This window comes from Lonchura striata, chromosome 5 (genome assembly GCF_046129695.1).
Source record: "Lonchura striata isolate bLonStr1 chromosome 5, bLonStr1.mat, whole genome shotgun sequence".
NCBI lineage: Eukaryota > Metazoa > Chordata > Aves > Passeriformes > Estrildidae > Lonchura > Lonchura striata.
Genome location: NC_134607.1, coordinates 20,227,485 through 20,240,284, shown reverse-complemented (window position 1 = coordinate 20,240,284; position 12,800 = coordinate 20,227,485). Strand labels below are relative to the sequence as shown.

Sequence of the window (12,800 nt, the reverse complement as noted above, 5' to 3'; positions counted from 1 at the left end):
CTTTTCTTCGCTTAACTTTTCCTTGTTATTTGTATCTAAAGACCTTGAAAGAATGAAAGTAAATTTTATGCACAATAGCAAAGGAAAAAGACCTGCTTTTTATTGTGTTATGTTCCCATTTCTCGTCTTGCAGTCATAAGATTTGAACTTTCAAAATAGTAAAGCTCACTCATATTTAAGTATTCATGTTCAGTTTTGCTTCCAATCTGAAATTCATAATTTGAGTCAGAAAGTTCAGTATCAAGAATTACTCTCAATTTCTGTCTTTTGTTGTACCAAATAATATGAGTACTATTATTCCTTATTTTTAGATTCTTCATTATTAGGGTTTTTCAAGCTTTTCCCCTCCTTCCTACTCTTATTTCTGCTGCTTCTGAGGACTTTTTTTGACAGTGAGACTGAAGAGTGATCTTAAGAAATGCATTCTAAGTCTGATCATGCCTTTAGTTTTATTTTCCTCTCTTTTGATTGTCATTTTTTTCCCTGCAATAATGATAATAATAAAGTATGATTTTCCTTTTAAACTATCGAAACATCTGGAATTTTCCTAGTGTTTTGCAGTCCTGCCTCTGGGGCCTTTTTTTTTTTCTTGATCAGTGACTATTGAGTGTCTTTTCTTAGCCAGATCTTTTTATATAGATAGATATTTAGTTATTTTTTCCCTTTCTTAAACCCTGCAGTTATTTCATCCTTCAGAATGGAAAAATTCCTAGAGATTTGTTTCATAATTCTACTACTAGTCATCTCCTTTTTTGCAGAAAACTCTCTATATTAAGTAACTTCTATTCTAAATAATTTCAGCTCACATCTTGAACAGTGCTGCATGTATTTACAAGCTTTTCTTACTAATTTTCTACAGCATTTCATGCTAAACATCTCATTTTTGTACTGTATTATTAGGCTTTTCTGTGATGTTCATCCCTTTATTTTTCCCCCAAAACCAGCTGGTTTTCAGCTGGGAGAAGAAAGGCTTTCTTCTTCATAGCATGAGTGCAGGGCAGAAATGCAGAGTGTTTGTACTGCTGTGCCATCTGCATCAATTTACTGACAGAAGTATCTGTCACTGATAAATAAATAAATCTCACAAAACATAAAATGTCATCTTGCAATGTCTCTTTTACGCCTTTTTTTTTTTAATCTGACAGATCTTTGTGAGTCACTTATCACTTTGAATGCAAGACTGTCTTTCAAAAATTCAGCAAACTCGTAGTAGGGTGCTTCTCTTCTTTTTTTTGCCTTTTCTTTCCTTTTCTTTTTTTTTCTCCCCAAAATAATAATTGATTGATGACTTTGATTGCCTTCCCTTAACAGTGATGAGAAGCAAAATCTTCTTAAAGTCTTAGTCACATAGATTCTGTCTTGCATTAAAAACTGATGTGAGCAAATAAGTAACCATTTCCAAAGACTGAGCCCTATAATTCTTAAATGTTAATGAGTTTCTAGCCATGTAAAAGCATGATGGATGACACCATTATTCCTTTACCCAAATAAGTGAGGGCTGGAACTGCAGTCTCATAACTTAATCTGTAAGCACTAAGTTCCAATTGCCATCACATACTGTTACAAGCACCAGTTAATGTAATCTGCTGTAAATTTTTCTTATGACTTACAGCATGCAGACTTGTTATAATTTGCATTATCTGTTGTGCACCTGTACATTAACACAGCAAAAAAAATTATTTGGGAAGGTTCACAAAAGCTTTGTTTCCAAACTGCCCATTTAACACCGTAGTCTAATTTCAGGATGGAAAACATATAGCCAGCTGAAAGGTTTTTCATGTCGTGATTTTTAAGAGTCAAAAGTGAATACTGTAATCTAAAATGCAGTGTGTGTGTTATGTCTGATTGGTTGTGCTATATGAATGCAGTGTATATTTTTTTTGGAATGAATGCTCCCATCTTCCAATGGGACGCACGTAGCCACTGTGGATGCGGGGTGCTGCAGTGTCTTCTGAGTGCATCCTGCAGGAGATGGGAATGTGCAGGGTCTTTTACAAACAGGCCTCTTCTTGTCTCTGGAAGAAGAAGGAGCTGACTCAAGGAATCTGATCATCTTCCAAAGAAAACATCTGTTTTAAATATATTTGTTTGGATTCCAGTCAGCGCACCTAGGACTTGCATAATTAGCTTAGACTACAGAGTTCCCTTTTCAAAAGATACATTTATATAAATAAGCCATGCATTTTTCATTTAGCAAATACTCCTCCTTTCTCTTTTTTTAAAATTATAAATTCAGGCTTGTATTTTAACATACACTTTTGCAAAGCAAGTATTAAAAAAGAAGCTTTTTCAACACAATAATTTTAAGACATTCATTTTGCTGTACTTATAGTGGAGAAGTGTCTTTCAATCATCTGATCAATATTTCAGTGAATGAGTATATACATTTATAAGCTTGCTTTTGTGCTGATAATTGATTATTTAGTAAATAAAATATTATTGTTCTACTTTTTACTAGTTTTGATACTGCATTATATTGATACCTACATTATTTTAAATGTAAGTAGTAGAGTTTTAAAAAATTAATTATGGTAGTACATGTCTTAAGTTTACCCTTCTTAAAGAACTGACTAACTAAAAATACCTAAAATACAGAATTTATTTCAACTTAAGTGGTTCCTTAGAGGCTACAAGAAGAAATGAAACTCAGTTAGTGGTCCTTTCTTCATTCATCTTGTGCCATTCCACACCACATGATTCCACTGAACCAGAATCCCTTATCATACAGCTGTGCAACATTAAAAGGATTCTTTTCTAAAATCGGGTTAATAATTATGCATACCGTCGGTATGAAGATCAAGCCTCTCAAATGTTCAGACATTCACAACTGGGAATTAATTCTTTTACTTTGGGACAAATTCAGCCTGGAGTGACAATTTCATAATATATATTGCAGGTGTGCCTTATTACAGAAGGGCTGAAGGTGATATTTCAGGTTCTAGACCATTTTTTGCAGTTCACACAACCCAGGTGAAACTGTTCTTAATTTGACCTATTATTCTTTATATGACATCTGATTTCAGGTCAGTGCTAGACCTGTCCAAACAGGAATTATGTCTGGGTTGATTGTACTCATGTGGGGCAACATGATTTGGTTCTGGATTTTCTCAAAGCCCTACTTACGTTCTCTCTGTACAGAATGATGTGTTATGTGAGAAGTGCAGTTGCATGTTTGGTGGAACTTTTTTGGCTTTTCTTGCCATTTTCAGAAGTCCTCAAGCATAGTCTGTGTAAAAAATGCTGTCAGTAATTCAGTATGTTCCTTCCAGCAATGCATGTGTTTGAGAAATTGGCTAAGTGTCGCTCTCTCTGGTTGTGGGGAGCTTTAACTATCTGAAATTAATTCATATTAATTGTTTATATTTTTCAAAAGCAATGGTATTCAACACTTTGGTGTGGTATAGAGACAATAATGTTATCTGTTGACTTCCTTTTGATGTAACTTACATGATAATAATACAGATTTTGTTTGTTTGATGTTGTGTAGGTGTTCACTCTGTTGTGGATTGCTGACTGGATGGTGCATCACTTCTGGAAAAAAGGAAAAGACCCTGACAGTTTTTCTATCCCTTATCTTACTGCACTGGGAGATCTTCTTGGAACTGCCTTATTAGCTATAGGTTTTCATTTTCTGTGGCTCATAGGTGACAGAGATGGTGATGTTGGTGACTAATTATTCCAATGGATGCAGTGACTTTTCCTGGAATATTGACAAGACTGCTCACTCCACTTGAGGGTCCTCAAAGTGTTTGTTTCTTTTGGTCCAAGTAAATTCAGTTGTCAAGGACATAAAACAGCCTTAATGATTTTAGTTTGGTTTGCTTTTACAAACTTGGATGGAACTATGATACCTGAGAGCTTTATTCTGAAACCAATGTGACTTAGTGGTAGCTGAAGATATCTGAGTAGACACAATGAAGTGTAAATGAATCCTTTATTAAGTTTTAAATTGCCTAAAGATTTGATTATATGTTCTTACCTTGCAATTTCAGTGCTGCAGCTCTCTGACCATTGCAGACTTGATACCAATAATGACTGTTGTGGTCCACACATTTTGTCACAGGCTTTATTTTTTGTAGAAGAATATGACCATCAGCGTTTACAAAATTAGACACTTGAAAAGTGTCTGCAGGACTGAACCCCTTTTTTTTTGTGCTAAAATGAGCAACCTAATCATTTTGCTGTTGGGATTTATTAGAACAAAAATAGTAAAGGCAAATAATAATGTGACACTGACCTGGTCAATAATAATGGGTGAATTATTAAAACTCCTTATGTTGAAATGTGTATGTTCATTTAGCAACTGAAAAGTTGTTTAACTAACTGAGATTAATGGTGTTGTGATGGCCAGTATTCTGATTTTAATGAAGTTTTAGAGGTGTTGATTTAACTGTATATACTGATCCCTGCTTGAAATGTTCAATATAAAAGATGAAGTTTCTTTTATAGGCACTTAGGAAGTTACATAAACTTCTCAAATTCCAGAGCTGTGTCATCAATTTCTAAGCAGAAGTCTCTGCTTTCAAGCCATGCAAATAATATGGTCAATAAGGAAATTTATGGCTTCTCAATGATTTATCTTATTTGTAGACCTGAATATTTAAAATAATACATTGATCATGAGGACTCTGGTTGCCATTTTGGAAAAAAAAGGTACTAATTGCTCTATTTTAAAATCTACTGGGAGTTCCTCACAGCATAAAAGACTATAGCATGCATCCAAAATGCATAATTAAATAAACAAATCGTATTTTAACTCTTGTGATTGAAAGTTTTAAATTTTGAGATTTAAATAAGACAACTGAATCCATGTATCAGCATATAGTTTAATCCTGTAAACAATAGTCATGTGCTTTATGCATACAAATGCTTTTTAATTTGATGGACCTACTCAGATGAGTAGATTATGTGGATAAGTGTTAATAGGATTTCTATATGTGTTGGTCACCTTAAACTCTTTGGAAGTTCAAAGTGTTTGCAACCTTGAAAATGAAACCAGCTTTTCAGTGCCTACACATGGCTTTAGATGCCTGAATTTTAGCTCCCTCATTAAAACCTTTTTATTTAAGCATTTTCTTACTGTTATTATAGTATAGTTGTTTGAATGAATCATATATAACGTCTTTTTTTTATGTGAAAGATTAAATCTTTCTAACTTCAAGTTCTCTGACTTTTTTTAGTTTGTATTAATGTTATTTAAAATAGTTTCTTGTATGTAGCCTTGCAGGAAATATTATTAAATTGTTTAAAGTTGAATAGAAGTAACTCAATTTTTTCCAGTGATGGTTATTTATATTTGATACAACCATAGGTGCAAATTTTTTTATTTCTGTTAGAACTGCCATCTGAATCAACTCAACTGACATTTCATGCACTTTAAGTTACTGGACTTTAAGGTTTTAATTTTAAAATGAATTGTAGGATCCTTAAAAATTAAAATTTCTTGAGATAAATGTGATCTATGCTTATCCAATGCATGAGGGAGTTGTAATATAGCAGTAGCCTTAGTGATTAATAACCTAAATATTTCCCCAGAAAATAAGCAACTGTTGGTACAGTGTGACTGTTTAGATCAACAAAGTGGGAAAGAAATGTTACATGGGTAAAATTAAGTAAAATTTGAAAAAGAGAAATTTATTGCCAGACTGAAATTATCTGGGCTTGGAAACAAGAAGTGATGGGAAGGTGTAATGGGAAAATGTGGTAGTTCAAAAAGGGGAGAGTTCATTGCATGGTTGAGAGAGCAAAACCCATATTGCAGGAACGAAAAAGGTGCAAACTTTCACAGAGCATTCATTATGAGAGGCAAGAGCAAACAGAAGTAAGTTATTTGGAGAAAATAATCAAAAGGCACAGCCAAACTTGTATCTCAGGAAGGGAAGAAAAATATAACTTGTGTTGAAAGGATTTGGGGAAAAGGTGTAAAAAGAGATACTTTAGGGAAGGGTGGAAGTGAGGGCGGGAAAAAAAGAATGCTCTTAGATATGATTAAAGAGGAGCCTGAGTGAGGAAAGAAGCATGACACTGATAAAACAGGGAAAACCTTGACATCTGGAAGACCAAGGAATAAATAATCTATGATATGGAAAGGGGTTTGATTCCTATATGAAAGGAGCATTTTAGGAACTTAAAGGCTTTGCAAACTCTGCTACCTCATGTTAAGAAGGCAAAAAGCTCTTTCCACATTCCATGTATTCCAGCTGTGAGGATAATATGGGAAGTGGCACAAAAGAGTGCTTGGAAACCAGAGAATTTTTTCAAGTACTCAAAAGCTGGACTCCCTAGACCAATTTTAATTTTAGTCAAGTCAACCTCTTCACAGTGTTCCACCTACTTGATTTTTTAAACACAGCCCAGTAATAGTGAATTACTTCACTGCATGTGTGGGTAAGAAATGTTAGCAGAAATTCTGTCAGAAACAAATTGTGTGCTTTTTGTACTGCTTAAAACAGAATCGAAAGGGACATCCTGAGATATTGTCTCTTGTTATCAAAGCAGCCATATTTTATAATCTTGAAGATAAAATGATGACTTTTGGTATTAAAATTCATTAAGTCTTTTCCTCCTCTCAGCCTGCCAGAAGATGCTTTCAAACCTTCCTTTATAATCTGCCTAATTAGGGCTATGGCTGGTTCACATCTCCTTGCTTTTGAGTCAGCATGAAGCACGTCCTTTGATTTTTGCTTTTATCAGCTCATTCACCTCATTTAAGTTGTGGATCATCCTAAATCTCATCCTGGAACTTCTTGCTCCATTTTCATTCTGCTGATGAGCTAGACCAGCCAGAAGCTGCAGGTGGTTTGCCTTATAAGTTACTGTCTGCAACCTGATGCTGAACAACTCTTGGAGTGCTCTTGTTTGGCCTTTCTTACTCTTTGCTCCTTTTCCCCCCCTCTACTTCAGAAATATCTCTAAGGCAAGTAGAAGTACAGGCAGGTTATTTGAAATGTTGTCATTTTCCATCCTGAAGGACTCTGTGACCATCTCAATGGCTCTGTGAGCGTGCATGAAAAGGGATAATCTTATTTGTAAAGTACGGCCAGGTGCAACTTTAAAAGGTGGAGTCAGTAGTGTTTCATACCATAGGTGTTTTCTTTTCCTCTGTAATGCTTTGAAAATTGTCATTCTAGTGGGCTACTGAATGACTCCAGCTCCTTTTTAGAGTAATTATATAGCCAGGATTGTTTCTCTGCTTTATTATGCTGTTTGACATAGGGTAGGATTCTTCTTTTAACATATGTAGATCAATATTTTGATTCTTATAGCATTACTGCACACCTTGTCTTAATCTGTGATGTTTAAATTGGCAAAATTATCTCCCACTCCCATGTTTAATATATTAATTTCACTGGGATTTTTAGAATGTTGATGAGAAACTGGTGAGCAGCAAAGTAATTTCACTCCTTTTTACAATTTGCAAACAAAATTGGACTTTTCTCATACAAAGATTAGAACAGCATGAGGATTGAGGCTTTACAAATGCAGTACAGTTTGCAGAATCAGGATTCAAAATGAGACCTATCATCTTTTTAATGTATTTGTTATTTTACTTCAGTTGTGAGCATCACAAAAAGCTCTCTTAAGTGCAAGAATAGCTCAGAATACATGTCAGGAAACTGTAGTATAAGTGCTCTGTGAAATGAAGCGTTTGAAATTCCTTATTATTATTGTAATGTTAAAATTGCTATTGCAAATGAGATAGTCTCTTTAGAGGTGCAGAAAATGGCAACAGAATATGGTAATTGAATTATAATCTTCTTTGAAAAAAGTAAGGCAATGTTCACAAACAGTACTAAAAGGACTGGAAGTGTTGTGAAGTCTCCTAGTAGGATTTTTCTTTTCTTTCTGGCTAGATTTTTGTGATACCATACATGGTTTTAACTGTGTTCTCTAATCCATTCCTAATCACTTCAGTCTGTTGTTTAGTAATCTTTTGGATTATCATTTTCCCATATGTATTTGAAGTTAAAAAATCAGCATTTGTATATATAGGTCAGTACAGAACTAGGAAAAATGTGTGTTTTGTCATGAAAGCCTCATTCTGATAGTCCTAAAGGAAAGTCTTTCTGTTAAATTTAATGAAAAGTTGATCATTGTGCATGCTGTGCATGAGTACTCTGGGGAATCCAATATTAGCAAGACATGAATAATTCACAATTAAAGCTAAGAACCAGTATGTTTTTACTAAATACACAAGATTGCCATATTCTGGGTGGGCACCCAAGGAGTCATTCAGCATTCGCTGGGCTGGATGGGCTTTACTTTCTCTGCAGCTAAAAAAATGATTTGATTTCAAGTCCTGCTGGTTGTTTATTTAATATGCAGGCTAGTTCATCATATCCTCTGTTTATGCTTTTATTTCTCAGTCCAAACTATGCTTGAAATATGCTTCTTCCTTACTTAGCATTCTTTAACTTGCTCTTTTGGGAGATTGTTTCCTCCTCAAGAGTTGCTTAAAATCTTAAAAGGTCAAGGAAGTGCTTTCCTTGAATAATTCTAGATCTGCTTTGTGCAAGTGAAATCCTGAATTAATTATATGGTAGACATCTACTTACTTCTGAACAGATCCTCAGGATTTAATAATGCTAAGTTCTCAGATTTACATTCTAAGTTTTACTATGAATAGGGTCTTTAAAAAGATGTTGTCTGTTTAATAACTTTTTTCTGTCACCTCCTGGTTCAGATTAATGAAACTGTTGCCCTGTCCCATGTACACTAGAATAGTATTTTAATAAATCTGACATTCTATTTCAAAAGTTATGAATGACAATACTTGTGTTATACTTCAGAAGCAGTCATCCACTACTTTCCTATGAATCCTCATACTCTGGTTAACTTTAGATAAGCCAAAGCCCTTTCCCCTCCTTTTTGTTTCTGTTTACTCAGTGCTGACACAACTAATTATTTTATCACCTTACAGCATCCAGAGTTCTGGAGTAATATCAGAACATACTTCATGTCAATTGTTTTGAAGGCTGAACCAATTTTTATTCGCTATAAAGGAGACCAGACATGTCTGATTAATTCTGGTTCTAGGGAGATGAAGGGTAGATTTCACTTAAAACAGATGAGTACCTCTGGAGTTTGGAGGATTTCCAGGATCCAAGTGAGCTTGCTAAGCTTGACCACATTTAGGTAACTGGGATCAGCTCAGGTAGCAATTTGTGGACAAAAGTTTGGATGATTTGGAGACAAAAGCGAGCTCTGTATTTGTCTGATACATGAAGATTGGCCGGTCAGCTGTCTCTCTTTTTCATTAATTTCCTCTTCATGCTTTGCTATTGCAGCTTCTTTAGTCCCAACCCACCGAGGCCACTAAGTACTATGGTAGTGTGTAAAGTCCTCACATGTGTATGGGGACTGTGGTCCCCCTGTAAGAGCAGAGAGTGAGGCCTTTGAAAAAAATAAACCTTTAAGAAACCTGCATGTCATTTGGCCAAAATGAAAGAACTATAAGATCTCTGTGAATTTAGATCAAAAAAGACATACTTATTCCCTTGTTTCGCTTCTAGCTGGCCTTTGCTCTGTTCCCACATTAGAAAGCTGCTTCATTTTTTAAAAATATACTTTTTGGAAGAAGTGTAAGGTTATCTGTTAGACCCCACGCTGGTTAGGTGCTGCATACACGAGACTGACATGGGCTGCAACAGCGTTCACCCCTCAGGGAGAAATAAACCCCAGCTCTGAGCCTGACTGTAGAGCCGTGCCATTAAAGCACTGCTGGATGCACCCATACCTCTGGAATTTGTATAGCTTTTAGACTGGCACTAAGAGAAAGAAACATTTGTTACAAGAAGGAGGAAAATGTCCTACTACCACAGGGACTCTCTCACAATGACATGAGACAAAACGAATGAATGTTCGCCTTTTCTGGGTGTTGATTCTCGTTCAGCTCTAACTACATTGCATCCAGTTTTCTGGCATATTATGGAACTGAGGTGTTCCGCAAAAGCTCATTTTTACTTACCTTGTCTTTTTCTGGTCATGGTGAAGTCTCCTGCTAGATACGGATAGCTATTTGTAATCAATTTTTCTCCTGTCCATACCTATAAAGAAAGCTCCTGCCCCACATAAAAGGTTTTTTTTTTCCCCCATTCTGCTTTTAGGAAGGTATGTCTTACAGCTCTGTGGACTAGGCAAGACCCCTGCACCATTCTGTATGCTCTGAGGGCAGCTGTCTCCTGTTTGCAGGAAGCCTCTGAAAGCCACAGAATAATCTGGAATTCCTTTTCCAACACAGGACTAGGAATAGGAGGGTTATTTCCTCTTTTCCGCAGCTATAGACACTTAATTTCTCTCCTGAATTGCACTCACCTGTGCCTCCTTCTAATCTTTGCACCATTAACTTCAAGAGCTTTTTTCATTTAAAAACGGTGGATTTAGTTTTTGAAATTTTTCTAAAGGAACAAAGAAGGCTTTGAAAGCATCTGCTTTGGGAATTCTACATCTAGCACATAAAATCATATTGCACACAGAGCAGGAACATTTCTACAGTAAACTAGAAAAGCGTGTTGTAAAATTAATTCATGCTAGTGAAGTTGTTATGTCCTTCCATATAACTGAAGGCAAATTTCTCTAATAAATCATGAATAGCTGTAATTCCTGAAAGGAGTATATTTTGTTTTTCTTGAATGGAGGTCTTAGCATTTACCTGGACATAGTGGTTGTCTCTCCCACAGCGTGGCTGCTTGCTCTGATTTGACCTTTCTTTCTAAATTAATTTCCTTGTAGTTTAAAAAATAGTAAAAAAGGCAGTGATTGATTTCATTCATAGAGTAATCACTTTTTAAAAACCCCTCTACTTTAGACATAAAAACTCAATCAGTTTTAGCTAGAACAGTTATCTGCTAAAGGAAGTCTGAATAAATTGAGCCTAAGAAAGGCTTAGATAAAGGTTAAACCCTGACTTTGTACAAGCTTTTATGGGAAATTGGGGCTGCTGTGGGTTGCAGATTTTGACTTGATGTAGGGCTGCAAATACCTGCTGACAGCACAGAGACCTCTTTCTGCTAAAAAGTCATGAATTGTCACAGTAAAATTCTAGTTTTTAGAATAAGCCAAAGCCTAATGGGTAAACTGTTATAATTCAGCTGTATGTTACCCTGACAGCTTTATGTATTAGTAAAAAAAGAGAAACCAGGGCATTGATTTTTTTCTCTGACTGAGGAAAACAGCTTTGCTGGTTGTTTGTTTTTTAATTAAAAACTCTGATTGAAATGAGATTTTCAAACCCACATAATTTTACTGCAAATGCTATGTCTCATTTTCCAAAATGATCTGTCCATTTGTCACATAGTGCCAGGATGTGTGCTCCTAAAGGAATGTTAGCTCAGGTTGCTTTTACTCAAAAAATAGGGATAGTCATTGTCAAAGTCAGTAATGTTATTAAAATATTGGCAAAATACATGTTAAACAATGTATGAAGGAGCAGTAATATTCTCTATATTTTTCCCTCATTAATAAGTCAATAATCTTGGTCCTTAATGCCTCTGACTGAGCCAGCAGAAGTTTTTTATTGACAGTGGGTTGAATCTCAGAGTCCAGAGGCTCAAGAACACCAGTAGAGTGACATTTCAAGGAACAGGGGAAACAGCTGGCTTCTTGTCATGCCAATAGAGAAGATGAAGAGTCTTGTAACACACATTTCCTTATAAAACTGATTAGCATGCAATCTGGGTAGGTGGCATTTGGATATGTCTTTCAGTGCACTGGGGAATAAAACCAGACTCTAATATTTCAAAATTTTCAGTCTTTGGCAAAGTGGTAAGTGCAACTGGAAAAGCAACATATTTTTGTGTGGCATCAGGAGTCTGAAACGTGATGATGTGTAGTGAGAAAGGCACGGTGCTGCTGGTTGGCAAGCACATGCCCTGATTACTGCTCTGCTGCTGGCTGCACATGCTTCATTTTTTCCTCTTTTCCTTCCCATTCTTTATATTTTAAATTATTTTGTAATTATGATGGAATTGAATGAAATGTGTTTTCATCCAAACAAGGGTTTGGAAGTGTTGGAGCTCATGCCTGCACGGGGAGCAGGTTACAACCACAGGAACAGTCTTCAAACTTTGCATCATATGTACTGGACTTACCTCTTATTTGGGCCAGAGGACACCTCAGTTGTGCAGGATCCTGCCACTTTGTCACACCCTGCAGTGCTCCACATCCATCTCCCAGTGCCAGGGTGCTGCCCACAGCCCTGCTGCTGCCAGCTCTCCTGTCCTACAGCAGCTGCCTGAGGCCAGTACCACGGGGCAGCTGCTGGGTACAAATAGGAATGGATTTTGTAGATTTGCAGTTATTTAAGGGAAAAATTGAGGCTTGCCAAAAGGACAAATCCTCGTTTCCTTCCACTGGTGCAAATCCCATTTTTTTCAATCTCCATGGCAGTTCAGAGATTGGTCTTTCCACTATCTTACAAGGAATGCAGGAAATCACCCAAAAGCTGTGCACCCAAGGGCTGTGCAGAGGCCATTTCTTACTCCATTACCCCAAAAATTGAAGTTTCTGGCTTTGTGTGCAAGTGATTTCAGTTTTGCAAAGCTCCCTCCCTCCATGGTTGACTCTGCAGCTGTTGGCTCCCCCTTGCCTGGGCTCGGTTCCCTGGCTGCTCTGCCCACTGACCCCCACCCCACCAAGGGATTTCTCCTGGTCCACAGGAGTAGCTAATTTTGAGTTTTCAGTGTGTCCTGGCTATAATATACAATAAGGCAGGTGAGAAAGCAAAGCTGTGCAGAAAAAAATCCCACCCTGAAAAATCCATCCTGAAAGCATGAGCCATAAATAAAGCACACAGAGAGGAA

The 12,800-nt window shown here is 36.4% G+C and overlaps 1 protein-coding gene across 1 annotated transcript in view; it reads left to right on the top strand.

Annotated features, from left to right (window-relative positions):
- Positions 1-5,453, top strand: part of SLC41A2 (solute carrier family 41 member 2) — a 43,713-nt gene extending 38,260 nt beyond the window's left edge. Inside the window, exon 11 of the mRNA XM_021536181.3 lies at positions 3,488-5,453. Coding sequence (XP_021391856.1) covers positions 3,488-3,673 — 186 coding nt within the window. The 3' untranslated portion in view covers positions 3,674-5,453. The remainder of the gene's footprint in view (positions 1-3,487) is intronic.
- The last annotated feature ends 7,347 nt before the right edge of the window (positions 5,454-12,800 follow it).